The sequence below is a fragment of the Melopsittacus undulatus genome, chromosome 3 (assembly GCF_012275295.1).
Source record: "Melopsittacus undulatus isolate bMelUnd1 chromosome 3, bMelUnd1.mat.Z, whole genome shotgun sequence".
Classification (NCBI taxonomy): domain Eukaryota; kingdom Metazoa; phylum Chordata; class Aves; order Psittaciformes; family Psittaculidae; genus Melopsittacus; species Melopsittacus undulatus.
This window is the reverse complement of record NC_047529.1, coordinates 72771700-72799696: the sequence shown is the minus strand read 5'-3', so window position 1 is coordinate 72799696 and position 27997 is coordinate 72771700. Positions and strand designations below refer to the sequence as shown.

Genomic DNA, 27997 nt, shown 5'->3' with positions numbered 1-27997 from the left:
GCTAATGTTCATGGTTTAAACAAAAATAAGCAAAACCACAGAGATTGTGTGGGGAAATGTTTTGATGTCTCCCTCCCCTGCATCCCAAGAATCTCTTACATGTGTGTCATTCTTTTGATGTCTCCTCCTGTTTAGATCTGTGCGTACAAGACCATTTGTTCGCAGTAGTTAAGATTTGCCTGGCAGTGCTTTCAGTTTGGTGTCCACCCACAGCATTATGTGTAGCATACAGAAATTAGAGGAAGTCTGTCTTCTGGTGGGAGATGAGGAGGGAGGCTAGAGCAAGCTGGTTGAAGTTCAGTCCAGGTTATATGGAAATTAAATTGGTAGGCTGGGAAAGGCTAAGGAAGGATATGGTCCCTAACAGCACTTCAGAGGAGGCCGTCTGAGGCTGTAATTAGAAGATGCGTATCTTATTGCACTGGCAATAATTTAATAACTCCAGTAAAACTATAAAATCCAGTAGCCAACAAAATTTTTACCTATCTGCAGTCAGATCAGAGAATTTGCATTCTAAAAGGTCCTCCCTCTGCTTGTCCGCTAATAGTTAATATTAAATGATCATGTCAAACATTAATGGCAATCCTATTTTCTGAATAGTATTGATCTCTTAACTGTACAAAATTGCAGAACCAGAAATGCAGTGCTTTGTGTTGACAATAATGATCTCTGCAGGCTGTGCAACTCTGACACACAAAGGATCCTGTAATATGAATTGTTCTGTCAATATTTGAGCAAGGAAATCAGTTTATTTATAAAACCTTTATAGTAATAATTAACTGGTAATATCTACTTACTGTATCTTACTTTCTCCACCAGCTGTGGGTATATTCTTGGTATTACAAAATTAATGGATTTTTTTGCATTAATGGTTCCTCTGTTATGGCTCATTTATTTTTAAGGGCAAATGTTTGAAATTCAGCTGCTTTTTTTTTTTTTTTCTCTCTCCCTGTGAATGCCAAGTTTTTCATGGAAGGAAAGACTACTTGACTTTGCCTCGATTTTCTTGTGCTCTCAAAAACCTTTTCAAGATGGTGAAATCAAAATAAACTAGAGAAGGACCTTTGTTTTTGTTTGGAAAACAAAACAAAAACCCATCACCTCTGTAGATTAGAGCTATAGTCTTTTGGACATATTGCTAATTTCTCCATGCTGCATCTGCATTTTTCCAACTTGCCTTACCGTGATAACTAAACTTGTAGATGACCTTTGTAGATGAAGCTCTGCAAACTAGTGTGAGTTTTAGCACTGCATACCTCATCTTTCTCAGAAGAATTTGATGAGGGGCTGATGTTGTCTTCTCTAAGGTAATAGGATTCACTTCACAGAACAGTTGTAAAACTTCCAGTTCCTCTAGGCTACATAACAGTAATGATTCCTGAACTTGGTGTCCTTTGATATCATCACTGCTACACATCTATCCTGTCTCCCACCATTTATCTCCCTTATTCTGTGAGCTGGAACTCAAGAGCCTAGCTATCACCAGCCTTACCCTCCTAACAAACACTTCTTGCTACATCAGTAGTCCCAATTCCTCCCCATGTGAGTTGTGCTTTTAATGAAAACCACACACTGAGTGTGTACTTTGCTTTGACTCTGTTCCCAGCTCTGGAACACTGGAGGGTTCTGATGGGTGGGTTCGTGGAAGTGCAGCAGAGCACAACAGAGGGTGTAAGCTTGTGAACCAGTGCTGCTGCTCACTGTCACAAATAGCTTGTTATTGTTTGTCAGTGAGTGCCATCTGCAACTGTGTAGTGCCATCACCTGGTACTCAGCAAGTACACTCCATAAATCTAAATCACTCCCTTTCCCCTTCCTCCCAGCAAAAGTATACTAGTTTGAAATTATTCATGTATTGGTGATACCAGTTCCTTATTTCGCTTGCAGTGAGGTCACATGCAAAGCCAGTAGAAGTTAGTGGATGTCTGTCTGCTCTTGTATGCTGCTCATGCGCGTACTAATGTTTTATTCTAGCAAAGCCCTTCAGCCTTTGGGGATATTGCTGTTACTCTAGGGGTCCTGGGGAAGACTTAATTTTCCATTTACTGTGTTGTGTGGATAGTGTGTAGGTCTTGGTTTCTAGAACTCAACTGAAGCTGAACACATTTAACGCAAGTTCCCTCTTCCTATCCTACACCAAGAGTGTGTATACATCCTCAAGCCATGTCTTGACAACACACATGTAATATAGCACCCTGCCTTAAAGCCTTGCAGAGGTGATAGACAAACGTGATCACTGCTGCACCTTGTGGAGTTGGTGGATGTGATTGATAGATATTGTATCATGTTTCAGGTAGATACGTGATAATTTTGTAAAATCTACTGCATTTTTTTCTCTTTGGAAATAACTGAACAAACTTTTTTCCTGAGAAGTGAACAAATAATGTTTTTTATATGATTTAAGTGTTATATTGTTTTGTACGATACCCAAGCACAACAATTTCTTGTTAGTAAGAGAGCACAAAGTGTGAAGTATAGATGTGAAATAGGCTGTAGACCACTTGTTTAAAATTTCACATTTTAAAAACATTGTCCATTGTTCATAACATAAAAATGGGAACAATGTAAGAAAACAAGATGAATTTTGCAGACTGAAATGTAGCTAATGTAGTAGTACCCATTTTAATAGATTTGTTGCTGCTTCCAGTATGAAGTTTAGTCTGTTATCTACTCAAGGAAAAAATAAAGATCAACAGCTGCATTGAAATTTCTTGTGACTACTCAGCTTTAATATCAAGGACAATGGAAGGTGATGTGGGAGGGAAACTGTCATAATGAAGTAGTGTGGGAAAAGTGAATAAAAGACTATGGTAGTGAAGAGGCTTGTGTTGTAAGCTGCAAATTGTTTTATTTGTGAGGGATAGCGTAGCATATCTCATGTTAGCTATAAACATGTGGCAGCTAATATGAACTAAAAATCATCCTGAAGGCCACTTGGGAATTTGTAGTTCTCAGAAAACATAACAAGTCAAAATTGAAACCTGAGGCTCTCCATAGTCTTGAGTTGCTGGGGGACTTACGAATATTAATAGATGTCTTTCATTGGGGTAGGACTTGCGGCAATTAAAAGAACATCACTGCTGGAAGAAGGCCAGTGGATCATCTGTTCCTTCTGCATGGGACCTTGTCTATAAAGGTAAGTTTGGGGCTTGGGGCTTTTAAGTCAAAAAAACAAAGCAGAAAAAAACATAATAGGTGCCTTATTCAGCATCTGTTAAGTTTTTACAGCTATGTTGTGTAGCCTAAGGCCCCAATTTACCTTTACAGATGAGGTCCATGCAAGAACATAGGTAATCTGACTGTGGCCTTGTCCTGACAGTGATGTCTTAAAGTTCCTTTCTTGAGGAGCCTTTAGGAAGAGGGGGAGGGACAGAAAAAAATCTGCTACCTCTTAGGGTGTTTGGAAGGTATATAACATTAACTGGTAAGTATGATTTGCATCTTACTTTATTGAAATGGAAAGGCTACAGTAATTTAAACAATGAATAGACTTCAAATCAGGGAAATGGTTATTTTAAATCCGCATATATATATTCCTGTGATCTATTATTCTTTTTACTACAGGAGTAAAGATCAGCAGCCTGCTCGGTAAAAAGGGGAGCTTGGAGAAACTGCAGAGCTATTGGGAAGTGGGATCTTTCTTGGGGGCCAGTATGTTGGCTAATGACCATGTAAGAGTGATCCAGGCTTCAGAAAAGCTGTTTAAGCTAAAGGCACCAGCATGGTAAGGTCATAAATGAGATCATGTACATTGCTATGTATTAAAACATTGGACTCCTTCAGCTTTCACATTTGACATCATATTTACTGACAAGAGTCTGTTTTTCATTTTTTTGTAACAAATTTTGCTGCCTGTATATAGTTTCACTGTACTTTTATGTGGACAAGGGACTCTCTTTCCCCTTTTGCCCTTATTCAGAAATAGATTTGCTATGGGTCTGTAATTTGGTGTCTGAAAAGGGCAGATTCAACATTGGCTCCATGTTCTTCTGAGAGCAAGGGGAAAAGGAGGAGATGCTTTATGAGTGCCACACTTGGGCAGTTACATTGCTGAAGAGAAGTGGTAGTGGCATGTGGGTTTAGTCAGAACTGCCTGAAAGTTTTTGGTATTGCAGACAGCTTGGCTAGAAAGGCATGAATAAACCTTGGAATACTGTGATGGTACTTGCACATACTGGCTGTTTTAGGAACTTGAACACAAATCAGCTCAGTATGGTGCAGGTTGCATCTCATTATGATTGAGAAGAATGCAGAGTAAAGTCCAGTTAACAGAAAGGTTATAAATTTAAGGTTGGAGATTATAAATCTAGGTTGTCTAGGGACAACCATATAGAGTCAACAGCTTTACATAAAGGCCACGGGATGTGTGCTCTGACAATGAGCTCCCGGCACTTGTTCTGCTTTGGATATAGGCAGCAATTAAGAACTGGTCACCTACTCAGTAAAGGGCTGGGATCCTGTTAGTTGAGGAGAACCAAGACTCCTTTCTGACCAAGAAGGTTGTCACTCTTTCAATTGAAAGAGTGCATATGTCTCAGCCTGTCTATTTTTGACTTTTTGTAAAGGCTAGTGTTTCCAAATGCTGATCAGACGGGAATATATGTATATATGCTAATGCTAAACATCTATATCTCTATATCATAGGAATTATCAAAATTAAAAACTCTCATTTTCTGGCCAAATATTTTATAAACACTGTTTACAGTGTGTTTATGTGCAAGGTTTTCAATTTCTACTGTATGCATGTTTTACTGAGAAGCTGGATAGCACTCCCTGGAAGTCTCCTGGTAGAGTTTCCTGGAGTTTATGAGCACCTGGTTGTCAGGATTTTATATACCAGTGCTTTTGGGGTTTAAGTTTGTGGATTAAACTCTGAATAAACAGCACACTCATTTATACTTCAGGAAGGATTGCTCCTCTGAAAAATTCCTTCCCACTCTCTTGCCTGCTGTTCAGCAGAGCCCTCTTAATGCAAATGGGAGTAGATATCCCCATGGCCTAAGAAGGGTGATTGGAAAATGCACAGCTATGGAACTGTTCCCAAAATTTACATTATACCTTCCTCCCATAAGCCTGGCAACACTTCCATGAATAGTCTAATTGCAGTAAGGTTGCAGCTGCAATAAATCCTCTGTAAGCATGTATATCTCATTGCTGTAGCATTCATAAGAACTGCAAAAGATTGTTTACAACTTCTTTTAAAATACACCAAGAGAAAGCAATGTTATGAGGAGCCCCATAAATCAGCCCTGCAAAGTAGAACAGCAGAGAGAGGGATGAGCTGGATTTAGGGGAGACATTGAGTGCTGCTGTTGTCCTTCCCAAGCATGGTCCCATCCTTTCATGGTTTAGGATAGGAGACAGTATATGGGATCAGGAATATATGCAGGAAGGAGTGTCCCAGAACTCATTTGTATTTCAGGTCACTGATATAGCAGCTACATTGCCAGTTCTAAATGAGGAATTGTTATTATTAAAAGCAGTCCTAGAGAACCAAAATTTTATTGGTTGCCTTGGTGTTGCAATGGTGAATGTTTCAGTTGTGATTAAAGTTAGAGATGTTATTACCTACAGACTGTATTAAATTTACCATATATATATGCTTGGATGATCACAGGTACCTGAAGTCTATTGTAGAAACTATTTTGATATATCAGCATTTTAAGAAACTGACTCCAGAACAGCATATGGCCAAACAGGAACTTGTGGACTTCTGGATGGACTTCCTTGTTGAAGCCACAAAGACGGATGTCTCTGTAGTTCGATTTCCAGTAAGTGGTTGGTTTTTTGGCTTTGTTTTTGGATTGGGTTTTTTAGGTTATTTTTTTGTTTGGTTTTTTTTTTTTTTATAAATTGTGACATGAAGGAAAATGAACACAAAATACTGCTTGCTTTCAGTTGGCCAGACAATAAACTGCTTGTTCAGAAGAAATGTGTTTGGCCTGTATATTAGATTAGTTTTTAATTGTTTGCACATGGCTATAATGGGTTTGCACGGTGTGTTCCATGTAAAAGTAATTAGGAAAAAAGTCAAGATAGAACTATCAATGGGTATACTTCTAAAGCAAACCTTTGCAGTATATTCTAAGTGATACTGTATTAACCATGTCATGTTTTGAAGAAAAAATACTTAGCTTCATTCTAGCTCAGCAGGCTTTGCATAAACTACTGCCAGTTAAACCCATGCTTTGTTAGAGTATGAAAATCAGCCCAAGCAGTCACAAATGCATTGCTCCAGCTACTAGACAGTGTGTTTAACAAGATGAGACTGTGTAAGTATGTATATATACTTTTCAGATTTATTCCACAAACATTTTGCTGATTATTTTCATTATATGCCCTGGTGTAGAACAATGTCCTGAAAGTATTCTATAAAAAGATCTTTATTTCTCATGCATATATAGTGAATATGACAGGGAACAATGTCTTGGGTATTCCTTTTAGCTAACCCTTATCAAATACAGTTTCTTATTTTAAATAGCAGTTGCAATTGCCTCCCAAATCCTTGAAGTGCACACTGGTTGTTTTGTACAGTTCTTCTGGCTTCTGTGTGCAGATGGGATAATAAACCATAAGGAAGATTTCAGTGTGAACTGCAGCAGCTTGAGGCAGTAAAGTGAAAGCAACATGAGACTCTCTAGGGAGTCTGGTCCTCCTTCTCCAAGGAGAATGGGCGTAAAGTTTTGCAGGGAAGCAAAATATATTTTGAAGCCTCCTTTTTTTTGCAAAAGACAAGGCCATGTTGTTCTTAGATTTTTAATGATCAAATGGCGCAATTAAATGTTTGAAATAGGCTCTGACTTACAAAATTGTCCAAGTCAAATGGTTTGGATTTTTGTTAATACTAAGAGACAAATTGAAACTGATCACTGCAATAGCATAAGCCAAAAGATAAACCCAATGACAGCAATAGTTTGGTAGTTTGATTTCTGGAAGCTTTAAAGATCTTGAAGTTGTGCTGGCAGAACATTACTGAAGTGGCAGAGTAGCTGCCTTCATTTACTAAGTGGTTATGTTAGACTAAATCTTGCTGCATTGCATCCCATCTCTTTACAATATGGTTCTAGTTTGTTTCAGTTATTCCAGGAAATCTTCTATAACCTTTAGCTGTCAGCCTTATGCAGTGGTGTTTGTAGCTTTTGAGAAAATTATTTGATCTAGTAGCTAAAGTTCACAATAATCTAAATCAACGGCAGTTTAGTCTAGCTCTAGGTTGGTGTGTTTTTCTGTTTTACCCAAAAGCACTTCTACCAAAAGATGATGAAAGTATACTGTGGAGACAGTGTTCTCACAGGAGAATGGATATTTGGTACATGAGCTCTGAATAACTCTGAGGGATACAGCAAGGCTGTGGGAGGCCCGAGGAAGCCTAAGCAAGCAAGATAAGAAGAAGCTGGAATTCACTGAGTGATGAGAACTGGACTGTTGGCAAGCTTTTGAGGTCAAGTTCTCACACCTGTGCTTAACCAATTATATGTTAGTCACTAAGGGTCTTCAAGACAAGTATCCAGTCATGTTATGCCAAATTGCTGTAGGTGTGTGTAAGCAATAGGATATAAGGAGTTAATGCTTTGCAATAAATGGCTTTTTGTCTGATCATATTGGTCTCTGACAGAGTCCGTTCCGCGGTTGTATACCATGAATCCTGTTCACATAGGAGATGATTCTTGAATGGCATTGTAAGAGAATGAATTGTGACAGAAGGATTTCAAAATCTGATAGTTGTCAGAGAAATAATTTAGAAAATTATGACATCTGCTAACAATTGGCACATAATAGCCTTATATTAAAAAACTAAATTTAGCTGCCTTTTTAAAAATTTTAAGTTGCTGTCAGCCATGCTAAGCTAGCCCACTATGTAAAATTTTACCTTTCATTCTGTTTCCCCTGTTTTTCCTGCTATGGTATGACTACAAAAATACTTTTAACAGATCTTAATAATTTTAAAGTTCTACATTATTTGTATTAATGCCTACTTTTCTTTTTCTACAAGGTTTTAATATTAGAACCAACAAAAATCTATCAGCCCTCATATCTCTCCATCAACAGTGAAGCTGAAGAGAAGACCGTATCTATCTGGCATGTGCTGCCTGATGACAAGGTATACCATGATATCTGTAATTGTAATTTTTTTCACAACTTAAAAATATGCATGATAGATAAGGCATATAACATGTATGCAGTTGCATCTAATGATGGATTCTGCAAAGGAGAAAAGTGTTTTAGTAACACACAGGAAGATGCTGTGGATGTATGTTGCCATGAATTTTTTACTTTTTTTTATATGGCATTCTTATTTTTTTCTATATTTGTCCTGTTTTTCAATGGAGTTTTTATCCCCATAATTTTCAAAAATAACTTCCAGCTACTTTCATGTTGTTTTACAGCAGTGTATGATATCCAAGTCTGTTGCTTCATAAGTAGTTTACAATACACTGTCATCATACAAATAGTGTAGCATAACTTACTTATGTAAACAGAACTATCTTCTTTCTGTACTTGCATTATTGCTTGTCAGCTGTGGTAAATACTCTTAATATGAGAGTAATAGAGACTGGTGTCTTAAAATAGGATTGGAATGAATCAAAAGCCAGAGAAGTATTTGTAGACCTCAGAAGGTCTAGAAATTGGAAAAGCCAAGAAGTCTGTATGTCAAGGTGTGAGATAGACAGGCATATTTGGAAAGCAGCTTAGAAAATCTGGAGAAGCAAGGAGAGAGGAAAACCTAGAATGGATATTGCATTCTGGGTTGCTGAGGAAGCATAACATTGCTAAGAGAAAGGCAGGAGCATGGAAACATGGGGGAGAGTATATGAAGAGTGAATGGAGGCTGAGTGAGCTGGAGGCATAACACTAGAGATGGTGCTGTTGGTAAGAACTAGCACTGTTCATTCCTCCATGGCAGCATTTTTTTTGCCTGTGGATAGAACAGTGAAGACCTGTTTTTCAGCTAATTAATCCTTCAACTTTCATACTTGTAGTGTGTTAAAAGAGAAGCATTTGTTGCATACCAAATATGTGAGGCCAGACTGCTTAGAATTTTTGTTGTGAGTTCATGAGAAAATGTAAATGAAATATTGTATTTATAGCATAAGCCAAAGTGTTTGCCTGGACCACTGAATTTCTATTTATTTGTGGTTTGTTCTGACTAATGTTTTTCCAAGTAGGCTCAGCCTCTGAGAATAACATAAAAAATAAATTTATGCAATTCTTGGATAAAACCAAAATTTGCCATGCAGTAAATAATGATTTGTACAGAGTAAACCCTGTTATTGTAAAATATCTGTTCTGAAAGTATTTCTGTATTCAGAATTTAGTCAAATTTTTTGTTGTTATTTTATGGGTTTGGGGTTTTTTATTAGGCGAAAGAGTGGGCTTAGTGTACTGGCCGTATGTGGCATCTTATTGCTTTGACTACTTACATTCTAGTTTGAGTTAACTTTACTTGAGCATGTGCACTCAAATTCCAGAAATGGCATTTCCTGGTGCGTTCATGTGTCTTTTACCTACTGGGATATTTTGCTTGATACTTTCAGTAACGGCCTCTTTCTTAGATGTGTCATTTGACTGTGAATGGGAGGATTCGAATGTATTAGTTTGTACCTGTTTGGTGTCAGTAGATAGGTATTTTGTCTTTGCAGAGTTTATAACCTTTGCTATGTAGTATTTTCTGCTATTGTAATTCTGTTATTCCATTTTTAAAGTTTCATTATAGTATGTAATACCTTTCTTCTCTTCCCCCTTCCTGATTTGGGAAGTGTGTCTCTGTATTTCTGCAGATTAGATTGCTGCCTTAGTGTTAATCAGTAGCATTAGACAAACTCAGTTTTAAATGCATCCATAGTATTTTTGCTCTGGTCAGAATCCAGAATCCAGAATCCAGAATGCTGTGGTGAGCATATTCAGTAGCTCAGGATCTGATTGATACTTAGTGCAGGCATCCTTGCCCTGAAAGCCATAATATCCGTCAAAAGAATGTAATGGGCAATTTGATAGTTACCCTTCAGCTGTGCAATTTTAGTCTGCTGTTGCAAGTTTGTCAAAGTCCTTAGAATCTATAAGAAATCTTACAGGGAGAAAAGGGACTAGAGAAAGTTGGAGACACCAGCTTCCTTTCCAGTTGAATTCAACCAGTGCAATAGTTGTATTTGATAAGAGGTTTTGTGAAGGGAATTGATGTATTTGTCAGCCCTTTGCAAAGAGGAAGGCTCTTTCTTTGAGCCTTACTGAGCTGAAAACAGGCATTTTAAAGACCGATTAACAAGCAAAGACCACCCATCCCTACTGCAAGGGCAGGTTTGGAAGCTTCTTCAGCTATCCAGTTTCAGTCCACCTGCCATAGGTCTGTCAGAGCTTAACCAGCTCATACCTCAGGTTTTAGTTCTGTTTATTTTCCAAAATTCAGTCAGTGCTCTAAGAATAAGAATTGTGAGTTACAAAGTGTATGAACTGCCTTTCATGCACAAAAAAACTGAGTTTCTGTCTTGAATCCAATCTGGAACTCAGTGGAGCCTGCAGCTGGCAATTTTTGTAGTAAATAACATGGCCTCCTCCTTTTCTGTAGCTTTTTTAGCAGCACATTTCAGCATTTATGCATTTAGTAATACAAAGTTTAATATAAACAAATGCTTATAAAATTCAGATAGCATTATATTTGTATAATCCATATAAACTTTGCCTTACAGTTCCCTAGTTTTAGCAGCCCTTTCCACATGGGGTTAGAAGAATGCAGCAGTACTGTTTGCAAGTTTGAAATAGAACAGCCTGTCTCTGTTTCACATTGGCTTCTCAATCCATTTTGAGTTTTGTTTTGGGTAGTTGGTGTTTTTTTTTGCCTAACCAAAGAACAGATGCTGAATTTGGATAGCATGCCTGATATATTTACTCTAATGTATTCAAAACTTGGCAAGATCATGAGGGACATAACTTTTATATTATTTCATTGCTTGAGAACTTTGTGCGGTAAATAAAAGGTGTATGAATCTGTGAGAGATTAGTTGCATGTAGGTGACACGTAAAACCCACAATACTTACGCTTCTTGTTCTGCTTCTTGAGCATTTCTGCCTATCAGGATGTATATTTTAATTTACTTAGATTTTAGATTATTCTCAACAGTGGGAATTGGATGAGTACCAGTAGCAGAGCTCTGAAGAGAGTTTGCAAGCGTGGAAAATTGGAAAGTGGGAGAGCCTGTGCATGGACAGGGAAGTAAAAGGCAGTGCATGTACCCCTTCCTTATTAGCACAGGAATTGAGTTGGTGATCTTTCTGTGTGCAAGAGAATCAGGCAGCTCGAATAATAGTTTCACAAACAGTCCATACTAGCATCAGTTAGTACCTCCACTTCAAGATGCAATCCCACCTTTTGCTAATACTGGGCTGTTCTCCTGTCCCAGTACCCCACTGGAGGAGCTCTTCTCAAGATTTAACATTGAAGAGATACTGGAGGTACCACTTAGTACTTTACAGTTATGATAGTGTGAAGCTTGTGCTTCAAGAAACACGTTTGCTTGTATATTTGGTACATTGTGCTAGCATTTTATATTATCATCACAAACTTTACTGGGATATAAGCAGGAAGGAAAGAATTACAGAGGAGGAGGAGGATAAAATTGATGTAGGAAGCCTTACAGAAAGCTGTTATAGCTGAGAGAATAATTTCCACTATAATTTCCTGCACATTGTGCAGGATTGTGCAACTATTTTGGCAGTGTATCATTTCTGACTTCTCTATATTTCACTATTCATTAAATTTTTTATAAGGTGCACATTTTTGTATCTTCTTTTGGAATACACTTGATTACATTTGTGTTTGACACTATGCCCTTGCTATAGATTGCCTCTCAGGAAGAAATGTCCCAATGCATTTTCATTTTCAGGTCACTAAAATGCCAAATGAAAATCAGCTTTAGAAAGCAGAAGTCCTTTATATACTTTGCTCATTGTGGTGGGATCCCAAGGCTGCCAGGACTTTGACAGGATGTAGTTCTACCTTTTCCTGAAAGGAGAATGTTTGCATTAAGAGATACAAAAGGCTTCTGTTTCTTAAAGTAAAATTTTATTAGACCATAAACATACAGCAATATGACTGTCTACAAAGACCACACAGTTCTTCTGAATATGACAGATGTAAATTTAAAAGATCTGGAAATAAACAAGGCCTAGCCTTTCTTCGTGTTTTCACAGGATGGCTTCTTTCTTCAGCCTTGTTTGTTACTCCAGCTGCAATTAGGGATTTTGTCCATCTTTCCTGCTGCCTTCTAGATTCCTAGGGAAAGAGACCCCTTTCTTCAGACACTGTTCTTAGGACTCTTGGCCTTCAGATTTGCTCCTTCCATGAGCAATTCCTTCTGCTTTTCAAGAATTTCCCACTTTGCTCTCTAACATCAGACTTCCTGCTTGTAGCTCTCTTTGCCTGGTCTTCCCACATGCTAGGGCATTGAGCATGCAGAACAGGCTCTTGTTATCCTCAGAGGTGGATTTCTCCCCACAACACACACACACTTTCCAGAGGGTCACATGTGACCCCAGGTTCAGCACCCAGACCAAGCTACACAGGCAGCCCTTCTGATCAGCTTTCTAAACCAGTATATTGTTTTTCATGCTTTCTAAAATGGTATATTGTGTTTGCAGAGAAAAATAGTTAAGAAACAGACAACTGAAGACTTCTGTCTAGAAATTCTGTTGCTTTTGTTTTGGGTGGGGAAAAAAAAATAATTACCTGGAAAAAATAGCTGTTAAAAAATAATAGTCAGTTGTAACGCAAGATTTTCTTTTTCTGCCTCTGGAGTTTCAGCCTAGAAGATATGGCTGCTAGTGCTTCATTCATAAAGAGGAATGTTTCATTCATTTATTTTTTTCTGCATGTTACAGAAAGGTATCCATGAGTGGAACTTCAGTGCTGCTTCTATCAGGGGAGTAAGGTAAGTTGTTTCCCTTTCAGATTTTTAAATGAAAGGAGTGATTGAATGAGTATTGTATTAAGCTGCTACTGTTTACCTTGATGGAGTTAACGGATGCAGAGCTGTAGCAGAGTATTGCAGGTGTTTTCACAGGTGCCCTGCACTAATTGAAGCCCCAGGAGTCTTATTCCAGATTCAGAAATCATCAGTTGCAGAGTTCATTATGTAAAACTAACAAAACGTAGCCTATTGAATTAAAGAACTATATTTCCTAAAAGTTGGTAGTTTCTTTATGATAATTAAAATGGCTGCCAGTGTTTTATGTAATTTTACCTGAATTCTGTCACAGCCAGTAACTGCACAGCATAGGCAGGTGCAGTAAGCTGGGAAGTAATGCATGGATGCAGAGCAGGAGGATATGAGGAGCTGACAAGATCAGGGTGCTTTAGCAATACTCTAATTGCTTACCTGTTGTTGGGTTTTGGTGTGAAAATGCACATTTGGGTTGGTTTTTGTTTGTTTTTGTGTCTGTTTATGGGTATGGCAGCAAAACTTTTTCAGAAAAGGCCCATAAGGAGAGAAGTCTGTCAATGCACAGTAGTAGCATGAATCCCAAGGGTTCATGCGGAGTAGGTTAACATTGTTTAGTAAATCATAGGATCAGGAATGATGTGTGAAAGACTGGCTTGACTGGATTAGAATATAACAACATTCAAGGCCACCTTCCTTTTTATCAGCACAGTTATTTCTTTGGGACAGGACTCATAATGTAGCGATAGAGGAGGAAATTTTGCCATCTGTTTGCTTGATTTCAGCAAAATGTTTTCTGTCTGCTAGGGAGACTTCTAGGGAAAATTCTTAACTGGATTGTGTGCCATATTATCAGTAGAGAACAGCCAAATCTGAGCTAATGGGTCTGCTCTGCTAGCCCACATTGAACCCTGTTTGCCAGGGTCCAGTCGTGCAATCTGATAGTAAGAAAGTAGTGTTCCAGCACTGCTGTGACCTTTTCTGGATCAGTTCTTCATTATAGTCCCTTTCTGTTTTTTTTCCCTAAGATTTATCTGTACTTTGTCATCTTGCAACTTTCCACTTTGGTTTTTGCTTTTAGTATAATTAAAAAAAAAAAAGAAGTCCAGAAATCTTACATTTTTTTAATAGTTATTGCTCTGTTCTAATAATAACTGCTCCGTACACACAAGGCTGTTGCTATGTCTGCAGGACGTTTTTGCACAGATGGATGATTCTTTTTTTTTCCAAAAAGTAACTTAAAAAAATAAACTATCAATAGGCACAGAAATTCAGTCCTGTGGGATTCAGCTTATTTTAGGCATAAATTGCAATGATACTTAGTTCAGTCTGGTTTGGGTTTTGGTTACAGTATGTTTTTGTGTGCTTCTAAAAAAAGACAAAAAATCCCCAACTATTTATTGTCCTTTTTGGGTTTTTTTTTGCTTCCCTGACCCCTTATTAAACTGTGTGTGGTCAGTACCATTTCTGGTGTACACTACTGCATTTGTTATTTAAACTGTCGTTTGTCATTTACTTTGTCAATTGAATTTCAAGTCTGTTCATCAGGACAGATGTCAAAAGCAACTTCAAAGACTTGACAGTGAGCCAAGAGTCACTGTGAATTCTTAAAAAACTCTCTGGCTGTCTCCAGGAGGAGCTGCAGGGGGAAATCTTTATCTTATGCAAGTATGAAACTGAATAAGACTTCTTCTTCTTCCAAATATTTGCAAGTTTCTGAATTAATTTTTTGGTTTTTCCTACTTTTATGAAGGCAGGTATTCTTTGGAGTGGGACAGCCTCAGAATTAAGCCTGCTTCTAGTATTTTCATATCAAGACTACTTTTGGCTCCTTTGAAGCTCCTAGACTTAAAGTGGTCTATGAAGGGGGAGTTCTCAGCCTTATGAGGATTCTCAACCTTTCTAGACTAGTAAGAGACAGATTTATAAGTGCAGCCTTAACGTACAAGGCAGGTCTTTGTACATCTTGAAGGCTTTTCCAACAAAAGCCTCCATAAATATTTACTATTTTACATAAGGAAAGAACAGATGTGACGAGATATCTAGCACTGAAATGACTAATGCTTTTGGTAAATACTACAAGGAAGTGACTGAGGGATCATTTTTTCTGTGTGCTGTGTAACACAGCACTTGGGCTTCCAGGCTTCACTAAACCCAAACCAGTATAAATATATAAAGATGATAATATAATGAGCAAAAGAATGAGAACATGTATTAAAGCGTGTGCAAATCAAGAGAAAGCTGGTAATGCAGACCCAGAGAAGCCCGAATACTAAGAACATATAATAACAGAAATATCCTGGCTTGCTGTGGTCTAGTTTCTAGTAATGCAAGCAGTCATACAGTTTAGTCTTGTTCACAAACACAAGTTCCCTCTGAACACCAAACAGGTTTATTGTACCAGCATTTAAGTTTCCCAGGTTGCTGGTGCAATCAGTGCCTTATTTCATGAGTAATAGAGTTGAGCTCTCAAGAATTGCAAAGGGACTTGGAAAGCATGTAGTGTACTCTTGAGCTGCACAGTGCTAAATCATACCCCTTATGCAGAGTCATAGTAATTGGGTTTAGCTTAATAAACTCATTGATCAGTGATTTCTACACTGATGTAACTCTGCTTTTGTCATATGCTTTCTTGACCTCATAAACACAAACGTTTATGATTGAATCAGGCCAAAAAATATTGTTAATCTTAAATGCTTTATCAGAGTTTTTTGAACATGGCTGCTACCCTAAAGTGATTTGTATCTTAGGTTATCCAGAAAAGTTACTAGTGTTCTGCAAAGCTGACATCATAGAAGCAAAAAGATACCAGCTTTATTTTTCTAATTTAAAAATAAAAAATAAAGTAGCAGGCTGAAGTTGCTAGGCTACAAGTTGGCTTTTTCACAGTGTTCAGGACAAGCCCTGGATTATGAAATAACTGCTACTTGTGGTGTTTCTGTGGGAGAGTGCCTCAGAGGTCATGCTGCTGAATGTAGTGTTAGAAGCAGTGAAAAAGTTGTATTCAGATCTGCACCCAATTTTCTTTGCAGCTAAAGAACTGATAATTGGGATGTTTATCTTCCATCCCAAGTTCTTGGAGCTTGGAATATCATTAGACTGCTTAATTGTGACGGTGGGAGCTGTCTGTACCACTACACTTCCAAAAAACAGGCCAGAGTTTCACAGAGCTGCTTTTCTGTGGTTGCTGCCAATGCTCAGCTGTTTTATCTGCTGCTTCATCTGCAAGTAAAAGCAAGCCATAGTTACAGGATTTGCAGTATTTCTCCTTGTCTAAAGGGAGTTCTGGATGCACACGAGCTGGGCACAAGCCATACTCCATCGTGCTTCCCTGTTTGTCTTCAGAGTTTCACAAGTGCAGCACCAACTCTGCTGTCACAAATCAGTGGGTATTATGTGTGCTTGAGAGCTGTCAGAATGAGGCATTTCCTGAGCAAATTATCCTGTCTCTTTTTATAAGTTGGTATTTTTCAGTCTTCTTTTTCTTTTTTTTTTTTTTTCAGGGAGGAAAGCAGCATTTAAGCACTGTAAACGTTCACTTAAAGGCCTTAAATATTTATGAATTTGCCTGCCCTCTGTGTACACTCCACATGCTTACCCTTTTATTCACTGCTGTGTTAGTCAGTGGCTTCTGTGCACATCAGGCTTAAACTGACAGTTTGTTCAGTAAAGTGTTCAAACTCACATGAAACTCAATTGAAATGAATGAGTAATTCTGTTAATATCAGTTACTCCGTATCTGGACAGTTTACCTGTATGCTTTAAAATGTTGAATTAAAAGCTAGTGTATAAACTGGGGACAGTGACTGTCTTCCCAGATGTGTACATTACTCAGCACTTATGAATTTTTCTTAACATAAGAATGAGTCATCACCCCCCAAAGGCAAATATTCTTATAATTAAGCTTTCTCTTCTCATAAGCAGTTCTATGAAAGGCAGGCCTCTGAGCTTGTCTGAAGAGCCATTTATCAAAACTTACAGAGTACCATAAAGTAATCATAAAAGGAAGCAAGGATAAGACAACCACAAGCACCTATTAAAGGTGGAAAATTACAAGTATTTCCTGATATTGAAAGCAAAAAATTTATCAAATCATCAGTCCTATGGCACAATGGAGAATACCATTCTACTCTATTGTGCTATAAATTAAATAAAAACATGGTGGCTATCTTGATCCAGATAAGAGATTGATTTCACTAGGACTGTGTGTTTTTTTTCCCATGTCATAAGAATGTTAAGGAGACTTAATTTGTCTTCATTTCTCAAATACTGCAATTTATTCTCTGGTAACACCCTAGCCATCTTGTTTTTTTATATTTTCTAATATGGTAACAATGAATTATACTGCATAATTTTGACACCTGGCATTCAACATGTGACAAAGTTACAAGATTCAAATAATGCTTAATATTTTACATAAGGAGCACAGTAAAGACATGCATATGTAACAGTTCTGGTGAATGAATATCTTTGCAAGTGCTGCAGCAGCCTACTTGGGTTAGAAGACTGACAAATGTACCAGAGTTTGCACTCCTTCTGCTCTTCTGTTGAGACATTTATGCATCCATGAGAAAATGGCATGCATATTTCCTCGTTATCTGTTCTGTTATAGCAAAGAAATCCAAAACTGAAGAAAGACATGAGTGGGCAAGGGCCATAAAGTCATTTGCCTCATTTATTGATGCTGACTTAATTTTAAAGTTTTGGTACATTGATACATACTATCAGTGTACCAGTTCACAAGGAACTGATGGGAAAATTTTTGTGTTCAGGATTGAGCTGTGGCTGATTTTTAAAGCAGGACGAGCTCAAGATTTGAGGTTGAAATCCAGCTTTCTAACATGATCCTGAAGCCATGTTTCATTTTGGCTGCAGGAGTGGAATTTGAGGGCCTTACCTAAATACACTTCAGACAAAAATGACTCAGGTCAATGGAAGTAATCCTATTAACTTCTTTGCTCCTACTCATTCTTGTGCAATGTCTGAACTGTGAGGGCAAGCTGAATGATAGGAAACAACAAAATGAGAACTTTGGAGGACATAAGAGTATAATTTTATAATAAGGAAAAGTTTCTTAGGTTTAATTTGGTGATTTCACGTATTAAATGGATTGATCTGTGTGGTTTGACATAGCTGGTAGGAATCCAGATGCATTTTCTAATAACATGTTCTTTTGGCTGTTCTTTCAGCATTTCAAAGTTCGAAGAACGATGCTGTTTCCTTTATGTGCTGCACAACTCAGATGACTTTCAAATCTATTTCTGCACAGAACTTCATTGCAGAAGGTGTGCCATTTGTTATTTAAAAAAACCCCACCATGGTCTGTGATGGAGTAGATGCACAAAAACAGGCACAGAAGGGACTGACTGTTTCAGAGCTGTGATGACCATCTTTCAAGTGAAAGCTTAGTACTGCAGCATCCTGGAGATGTGAGGTTTGGAGGGTCAAGGTGCAAGCTCAGACAAATGTTAGAAACAAATACAATTACAAATTTAATTATTTTTTAACATACTTTTGGGGTTATTTTTCTAGTATTTGTCATATTAAGGCTTAGTACAAGTGTTCATTGCTGCAAATCCAACAAAGCATCCTAAACTTCAAATGGACTTTCTGAAGTGGGAACATTTGGGATAAAATTTGTGGTCTGGTCAAAATTTCTCGTTTGCTGTAAGTAAAATTTTATTTATGGATATAAAGAATCACACACTTTATTTCCTTTATGTTAGCAAGATGTTAATGTAAGTAACATTGTACCAGTATCCCTACAGGAAACTTGGCAAGGGTTTGTTGCACAAAATTAGGTGTGTCTCAGTTTCTCTGTGCTGTGTTTCTGCTCCCTAAGCTTGAGGGCTGTGGTCTTGAATTGATCTAGAAGGCATTTCCAGAGGAAATTTCTTGTCTTTTTGTGCTAAAAAACCAGATCAGCTTTGCCAAATATCACTGCAATACTCCATGTTAACAGCTGTGGCCACCTCCCACCCCAGTCTTGAGCTTATTCTCTCATTCATTCTAGTTCATATAGGTTCTTTTACCATGTTCATTCCCCTCCATATCTGAGCATTTCTTAGAAGTGAGCAATACCTTAGCATGACATATACTTGCATTCTTTGAAAGGGGTAGAAGTCATATGTGACAGGTTGTTTTGATTTTTTTTTATGGGAAGTTGTAAAATAAACCCTTTTTCCTTTAAACAAAAACTTGAAGCTAGCCTTCCTGCACTACAAAATCTTCTCCCAGTATAGGCAAGGTTTCTAGGCCTTTGTCAAGATGATTCAGTCTTTTCGTTGGACATAAAGAAATGGTGGTATGGGATGAGAATTTCACTGGATACATAGATTTTTAAATCTAAATTTTGTTAATTTCAGACATCAGACTTGCAGACAAACAAACTTTTCCACTGAGTTTATACGTACTGTACTCAAGTCCTCTTTTGGTTCATCCATTACTTGAGAGAGAAGCATTCATTTTGTCCACATAGTGTCTCAGGTGTGTATTTGCCTTTTTTTTCCCTTTCCTTTTCTTTTTCCTTTTTACAGGTTTTTTGACATGGTGAACAGTATCACTGAAGAACTAGGGAAGACTACAGAGGAAGGAGAATGTGATGGGGACTCTCTAGAGGTATGTTCTCCTTCCCCTCCACTTCCTAATGTACTAAGAATTTGGGGCTTCTAGTGTAGCATTTCACTGAAGGGAGTAAATTACTTTTCTCTGGAAGAAGTTAGACAAGTTATTGTTTTCAAAATTTTATACTGTACTGTTTATAAATTAATTAGTCTTTTTAATGATCTTCATGTAGTTTTTATAACCAGCATAGCTAAATCTCTTGCATTTCAGGCAGCATACTCACTTAAGAAGCTACTCAGATCTGGAATTCTCCAGTTATGCTTATTGCAGAGTGACTCTTGTAACAGTTACTTCAGAGTGTAATCATAGACAGCATTAGTATCTGTTTAAATTTTAAAGACTATTTGTTGTCTGTTTCATGCATCACTGGAATCATGTGCACTTACATTATTGGCAGATTGTCTGCACAACAAGTAAGAATATAATTGTGGTAAAGGAAGGCTTGTCCCTGCTGGTTGCCATCTGTAGGCAAACATGGCAATGAACAGCAAACTCAAATGAGGTGATTATGTTGGTGCTACTGGGAGCCAGTTTTATACCTTTAGCCCGCTAATTCGCCCTGAAGCTTAGGATGCCCTGCTTCTGCTGGCACCCCTCTTAGCTAAGTTATAGCTTGCTGTTACACTCTGCATTCTGACTTTGGGTTTTTATCTGAACATACACGTAATTGAAAAGGGAGTACAGGACCACTGGGTGCAATGCAGTACTTAGGGTGTTTAGGCTTTCTTTCAGGCAGGGAGCAGGGTAGAATATCTAAGCCCGTGCCTTATCACATGAAAATCTGGTTTACCAGAGTTCTAGAGGCATGCAGTCAGTGCTGCATAAAGAATACAGATAGACTTTTGTCCCACTTTTGATGTTGCCATTTTATAATACATCTGAAATTGGAGATGGGACAGACTGTGGTGACCTATGGGATAGAAAAATATCCTATAATGAGAACGTTAGGATGCCTAATTTGTTTATCTTAGCAAAAAGAAAAGCAGTGGGTGACTTGATTGCGATGGGTAAGTATTTTTACAGGAAAATTATGATGTGCTAATAGCCTTTTTTACTCTGTTGAAGAAAAATGTAATTAAACAGTGACACCGAAGAAATCTGAATTAAGAAGCTGACTTCACCATTAAATTAATTAATTGTTGAAACAAAGTAATGCAAGAAGTAGTAGATTCTTTCTGATAAAAGATAGCAGTCTTTATTAGGAGGAAAATAAAAACTACTGGGTTTAGCATCGGAGGAGTGAGTGTGTGAAATTACATGTCTGTGTTACACAAGAGGCCAGGTCAGATAATCTGTCTCATGACCATTTCTGGACTGGCCTTAAACTCTTTGAAATTCAAATTCATCCGAAACCATGCCTAATACACTGCAATCCTGAATAACCTCCATTGGCACAGTCTGCTGGCTGACCTGGCACTGGCAAAATTGAGGTTATGCTGGCTTTGAGAGATGTGGGCAGGTCAGGAGAGCATCTGGAATTAATTAAGGGTATCCTGCCTTGCTTTATATGTCAGTTTGGGAGCTGAGGCTCTATTTGGCGTGGAGTGCCCTCTGTCGTCTCACTTTCCCAGCACCTGCTAGCAGAATTGCAGATACTGTTGAAAAAGACATGCAAGGGTACCTACACAGAACAAGTAAAGGCTAGGTTAGCTTTATGCACTCATCTGAAATGGCTACTGTAGAAGCCAGTGCTTCTTGTATAGTCAGTGGAGAAATATAGGCATGTCTGCACAGAATCAGAATTGTCTTCTTGAAATGTTTTTCTTTCCTTCTTCATGGTCTGCGGAAAACAACTAGTATCTTAAATACCTTAGTTATGAGCACAGGGTCAGATGGAATAAATCTCATCCCTCTGTTTGATTTAATTTTGTTTGCTTTGCAGTACGATTATGAATACGATGAAAATGGCGAGCGAGTCATCCTGGGCAAAGGAACTTACGGCATTGTATATGCAGGCCGAGATTTGAGCAATCAAGTCAGAATTGCTATTAAAGAAATCCCAGAGAGAGACAGCAGGTATAGTAACTGTGCCTAGTTCCAAATTTTGTGCATTACATAATTTTTTCAGTAACATGATCAACCAGTTTGACCAAGGAGTACCTTTTCCATAAAGCTGTCAATAAGTTACCTGTCTGTGGTATACGATGGTGTTCTGTCTTTGTAACTAGATGTTTCCAAGTTGCAGAATAGATTACAATCACAAGCGAGAATTTAGAGTTCTTTTTCTTTCCAAAAGAAATATTGCTGAAGTGCAGAATCTTAACTCAAACACCTAGTGATAAGCTCGATCTACTTAGTCATGCTCAGGCATGTCCTGAGAAAAGAACTATTGAAATTCATTATTTGCAGTATCCTTTAAAATTTTGAGCCTGAATTGTTGTGAAAGACATTTTCCTTTTAAACGTTTGTGCGTCACTTATTATGAAGCCTTTTAACATTAGAAGTCATTTCTTTTTTAATGCAGTCTCTTTATGTATATATTTATTGCCCTCTCTCCTTTATAAAATTTGCCAAGTAAAGACCAGATACTTGATGATCTTAGTACTTGTATATCTGTAGGCATCTAGTATTTTGAATACATAGATTTTCACAAATGCTGTTGTAAAAGTAATAGCAACTCAAAGGTAAGATTTTTCAAATGAAACTGACTGTGTTAAGCTGTCAAGTTATTCTTACACTCTACATTAGCTTTTGATTTTTGTAGTCAAGCATTGTACCAGCTGCTTCTTAACAGGTAAGTGGGGTGCCTGGATCTTTGAAGTGCCTTTCAGACTGTAAAATATTGTCAAAGACTGTAACTCAGGCTTATGTTCAGGAAAGCTATGAAAAGTAGGCAATAAAGTCATTGCCATGGTTGGTAACAGAAGGATAAATCACTCCTTCCCTAGTGGTTAAAAAATATTTTTTATAAAGGAAGGTTTTCTGATAAAGACAGATTCCTGCTGCTTAGTAGCAGGAGGAATCACATACTGAATGAACATAAGCATAATTTTCTGCCCATTTGGCTTTTTTGGTTGATGAGAAATGAATAGCTTGTCCTTCAGCAGGATTTCCCATCTTTTGGCATGCTCCATTTCCCCTTTAGGAGGAAATAACTGTATCCTTCTTGTGCAGTGTTCAATCTCCAACTAATACCAGGAGCGAAGCTGGTTTTACTCATCCCTACAGAGTAGTCATCTTAAAGAGAGAGCTAGTATTCAAAACAGTAAATACAAGAGGCTATTGTAACCCATCAGAGTGGCTGCTGTTCTCACTTTTATCTAGAATGTATGTCTCTCTGTAAAACCACCGTTTATGAAAAAGGAGCATTATTCTGTGCAACCTCAAGAATTTAAATTGTATTGGAGTCTAGATGTTACGAGGACATTGTGATAAGTCATAAAGTTTTCTTTGTGTCATTTACAAATGGGAAAATTAGTAATGCCACCTGGTGTCTTGGCTTTATTTTCTTTTTCCTGGGTCTTTTTCGTGGACCTTCCTTTAGTTATTCTGTCCTCACTTGCTGTTCTCTTCATTGTCATTTAAGAAATCAATACTTCAAAGTCTTTTTGAATCCATGCATGTATTGACTGTTTGATATGGATATGTGTGGGGTCTAACAATTTTTCTATAATCATAATTATGGAAAGGGAAATCCTTCCATCCTCTATATTGTTAATTGTGTATTTAACTTCAACATGTGTTACAATTTCTCAGAAATTATGGCATTGTTACATATAGCAATCTTTCTTGACTTTAGATATAGTTGAAAGTTTTGTATGTACTAAGAAGAAATTAATTGTTTGTAACAACCGTGGTTAACAGAATAGCCGGAGTAGAGCAGTAACTACTTTAAAGGAAGAAAAAACCAAGATCATCCAGATTTTTCTTCTCCAATACAGATTTTAAAAGAATTTTCAGTGGAAAAGGTTTCAGGTTCAATGTGCAAAGCATACTGGAAAAGAGATTATTAGGAGCTGTTAGTCTTTTCTATGGACTTTCAAAAATATTTACAGGATTCCAGGACAAATTTCAAGTATTATTCTCTTAATGGCAGAGTAAAAGAATATTATTAAAATTATTAATTAATATCTGATTAATTATAATCTGATCTTTTAGCACCTTGACAGGAATCTATAGAAATCTATAGAAAGAAAATCTATCATCTCTGAAGCTAATTCTCACCATTTTCAAAGTAAAAATCCATCTTTTGGATTCATAAGAAATAATTAAGCTCTGAGTCAGAACATGAAATGGCCAGAAAGGCAATGATTTCTGTGCAAAAAAGCAGCAAGTCTTTGATACAGTATATTAAATATAAGATACTGAATAATTTACCTAACTATCAGGAATTAAGAATTAAGGGATTAAGAATGCATATGGAAGTGTATTCTGAAAGAAAATGTTCCTGCAGTGCTGTTGCTCTCAAGTGTATTTTCACAGCTACAAAATAGTACCAGTGGCCATACAAAGTTTCCATGTTAAAGTAAAAATCATGTTAGATGATAATAAAATCTAGCTTTCTAGGATTAAGAATTTTTCTTCTTCATACCATTTAAAGTTGCCTAATGACTAAGTTCTAAAACTGTGTTTCATCCCACTGGAGAATTTTCTTACAGCTTTATTTTATTTGCTAAATTATTTTAGTTGCTCAAGACTCAATTAACTGTGCAATTTACAAGTGCAGGGAGAATTATAATGGTTTTGCTGTTGCTGCTCTGAATGCATATCCCATTAATAAAACTCAGGAATATAATCTCTGATTCTGCATTTCTGGATGACTAACAGTGTAGTCAGAATCTTTATAGTCATGTGGAGAGGCAAGCCAAAACTGAAATTAGTTTTGGGTAAATAGGTTGGGTCGAGTTGCATAATCACATTTTTCATTAACCAAATACTTTCCTTGATTCCTGCACTTGTTTTCCAGAGAGATTTTCAGATGCCCACTTTCTTTTTTCCCCCACTCTACTTGAAGAGTTCAGCTTCCACTTGTAGCTTGATCCTGTTCTTAGGGTGAACTGATAGCTGCCTGTCCCTAAGAACTTTAATTGTACTTTGAATGCATTCCTGGCACTGGCACTTGGCTGGGTCCAGGGAGAGCTAACTCCTGGACCTGAGGCAACAGGAGGCACCCCTTCTGTCATAAATAAGTAGAATCAAAGTTTTCTACCAGTTCACTAGGGGATGGGAAAGTACCAGTATTGGTGTGAAAGTGTTATGCTGAGAACAACCTGGCAAAGGTGGCAGTTAAAGTACTCATTTTGGTGACAAGTAGCTGCAAAGTTGAGTTTGCTGTTATGTCTAGAATTCCCTCAGTATAAGCATCTGACCATGTCTTCTACTTGCTCAAGATTCTGCAGCTCCATCTCACATCTTTGCTGATAGGAGGTGTGTGTCCGTCATCTATTTCAGCTCCTCTGGAAGTCTGACTTCAGGTGTTAGTGCTTTACTGAAAGTAGCCACCAGATTCTCAGCATATTGTCTATGTATTGCCAGAGTATACACAAGATCTGACAGCTGACCTGGTTGCAGCTCACCCAGGGTTGGAAGAAGAGCATTAGGGCTGGCTCAGGGAGCACACTGGATGCTGAGTTCTGGTGGTGTTCCACACTGGAAAAGGTTCCAAACTCTGGAAACGTTTTTTGCAAAAAGACTGCTGAAAAGCTTGCATGTCTGAAAAATATTTACCTTGGACTAAATTGCATTTGATGAAATAGTTTTGATCTGTTCTTCTGAATATCTCCCAATTAAATTATTCCTGTTTTCTTACCCTGATAGCTATCCACTCTTGATTTCAGATAAGACTTCTACTTCAATTAATTAAAAATTAAATGGTGATTTGTTTTCATTATTGTGGCAATTTTAGGTATACACTAACTTTATGGTTTACTGGTTCACTTGGGCATTAATCTGAATCCAGCTGTTGCACAACTGTTTATGCTGTTCGGGTTAGGATGGAGAACAGTTAATTTTCACAAAGTTTGTTCTTCTCAGTCTGTTTGTGTACATTTATAATGCTTTGTGTGTGTATAAGTACACAATATTATATTTACTTTATATGTTATGTATATTTATATATGATTACATATTTTTTTTAGGATGTGGTGATCACAACCACCACAGTTATTTTCAGTGTAAACATGTTTCATGGGACCTAGAATAGAACTTCAGCTACTAAACACAAGGCTTTCTTCCTGAAGTTTAACATTGAATAAGTTGTTTTTTTTTCTTTCCAGGTACTCCCAACCTCTGCATGAAGAAATAGCTTTGCATAAGCATCTCAAACATAAGAACATTGTCCAGTATTTAGGTTCTGTTAGTGAGAATGGCTTCATTAAGATATTCATGGAACAGGTGCCAGGTGGTAAGTTGTGAGGGAGACTAGTTTGGTGGTTGGTTTCGTTGGTTGGTTTTTAACATTTTAAAAGTATTAAAAAAATGGAAGTACTGCAACAAGATATATTTTATGCAAATAAAATATTCTTTAATGTCTCTTTCATAAATTAATGGGAAAAAATGTGTCTTCAAAGTGCTTAAATCTCTCAGTATTTAGATAGCCTGTGCTACAGATAAAGCTCAGATCATTGCGATGGCAGGTGAGCTCCTTTTACCTACAGTTCTGGTGCTGGACACCAGGTGTACAGCAAAGCTGCTTTATCACTCATCTCCTCAAGTGAGAAAAGGGAGAGAAAATGCAACAAAAGTCTCATGGGTTGAGATAAGGACAGGGGGAGGTCACTCACCAGTTACTGTCACAGGCCAAAATATGCTCAACTTGGGGAGAAGCTACCCCTGTAGCCACCTCTTACTAAAACCTTTCCACACAAGCCTGTTAAGATCAAAGATGATCTGTGGTCATTCTACCAGAAAGAATGGAGTCTCACATATCTGAGCCCTCCTCAGGTAACTAACACAAGAGAAAGGTGATGGTGATTTCTCACTTTCTCTGTTTGAGACCAAAGAACTCACAGCAGTCAGATACAACAAAAATCCCACTTCCTGAGCTTGGCTGTTTGAGAAAATGTGAAGTTGGTGTATGTACAAAGACACGCACATGCACCTTTTTTCACTCTTTTACAACATTCCCCTAGAATAGGTTGTTTCCAGGCATAGGACAGAGGTGAGCCCATTGATTAAGTGGGTTCTGATCTGCCTGCTTGAGGAAGCATATGTTTCTCTGCTGCAGCTGAAGCCTGTGGAGATACTGAGACTCTTTTTAATTACTCAGGGTGGTGATAATAGGTAAGCATTTACCTGGAGAGGCCTTTGGTTATGAAAGAGGAGCCTAAACTTGGTTTGGGATTAATGCTTGTTCTTACATTTTTCTTTTCCTTTGGGGAGAAAGCAGAATTTAATTAGATTTTTACTCTCCAAAATTATAGGCAGCCTTTCTGCTCTTCTACGATCAAAATGGGGACCATTAAAAAACAATGAGCAGACAATTGGCTTTTACACCAAGCAGATTCTTGAAGGATTAAAATACCTCCACGATAATCAAATAGTGCATCGAGACATAAAGGTAAGAATTTGCAGAGAATTAAGCCTGACAGTGTTATGTCACTGCATAGCCATTTATGTGTCCTGTAATTTAAAAACTTTCAGAAAAAGTTCTCATTATCACCTACTCTCTCCGCTGTTCTGAAGTGAGCATTAGGTAGTTGAACCACTAATTTGAATTTGCACCAGCAAAATACGTCAGGTTTTGTTTTGTTTTGTTTTTTATTTTGGGGGAATTGACATACAGCCTCTTATGATGTGATGAAAAGGATATTTTTATTTCTGTTTTCAATAACATAAAATCATAGAATGGTTTGGGTTGGAAAGGACCTTAACATTATCTAGTTCCAAACCCCCCTGCCATAAGTAGGGACACCTCACACTAGACCATGTTGCCCAAGGCTTTGTCTAACCTGGCCATGAACACTGCCAGGGATGGAGTGTTTAACACTTCTTTGGGCAACCTGTTCCAGTGCCTCAACACCCTCACAGTAAAGAACTTCTTCCTTATATCCAACCTCAACTTCCCTGTTTTAATTTAAACCCATTACTCCTTGTCCTATCCCTATAATCCCTGATGAAGAAGAGCCCCTCTCCAGCATCCTTGTAGGCTGATCAAACTTTCGTAAAAGCTTATTAGAAGTGAAGAATATTGTGTAATGGATATTATTCAGGTTCTTTTTTAAGGAGATGGCAGATGAAAAGTTCCTTCCCCCCACCCCCCCCCCAAAAAAAAAGGCCTTTTTCTTTTTTTCTTTCTCTTAGTATTCTTTAGCTGAATTCTTGTAGTAGGAGTTCACTTTGAGGATGAAGTTTTTGATAGTGGAAGTACATAAGGTAGGAACACTATAGATTACTCTTTCATGTCCCCTCTTGAGAGCCTTAGGAGGTAATTGTTACTTACTAAAGAGTGCATTATAGAAACAGGCTGTGCAATAACTCTTAAATAAGAGTCAGCAGAGAAA

At 37.7% G+C, this 27997-nt stretch overlaps 1 protein-coding gene across 1 annotated transcript in view; it reads left to right on the top strand.

The window, feature by feature from the left end:
• MAP3K5 (mitogen-activated protein kinase kinase kinase 5) overlaps positions 1 to 27997 on the top strand; it is a 102805-nt gene that overhangs the window by 54706 nt on the left and 20102 nt on the right. The window contains exons 9-17 of the mRNA XM_031054051.2: positions 3565 to 3724; positions 5618 to 5771; positions 7994 to 8101; positions 12874 to 12923; positions 18122 to 18217; positions 19469 to 19550; positions 21439 to 21572; positions 25772 to 25899; positions 26918 to 27054. Coding sequence (XP_030909911.2) covers positions 3565 to 3724; positions 5618 to 5771; positions 7994 to 8101; positions 12874 to 12923; positions 18122 to 18217; positions 19469 to 19550; positions 21439 to 21572; positions 25772 to 25899; positions 26918 to 27054 — 1049 coding nt within the window. The remainder of the gene's footprint in view (positions 1 to 3564; positions 3725 to 5617; positions 5772 to 7993; positions 8102 to 12873; positions 12924 to 18121; positions 18218 to 19468; positions 19551 to 21438; positions 21573 to 25771; positions 25900 to 26917; positions 27055 to 27997) is intronic.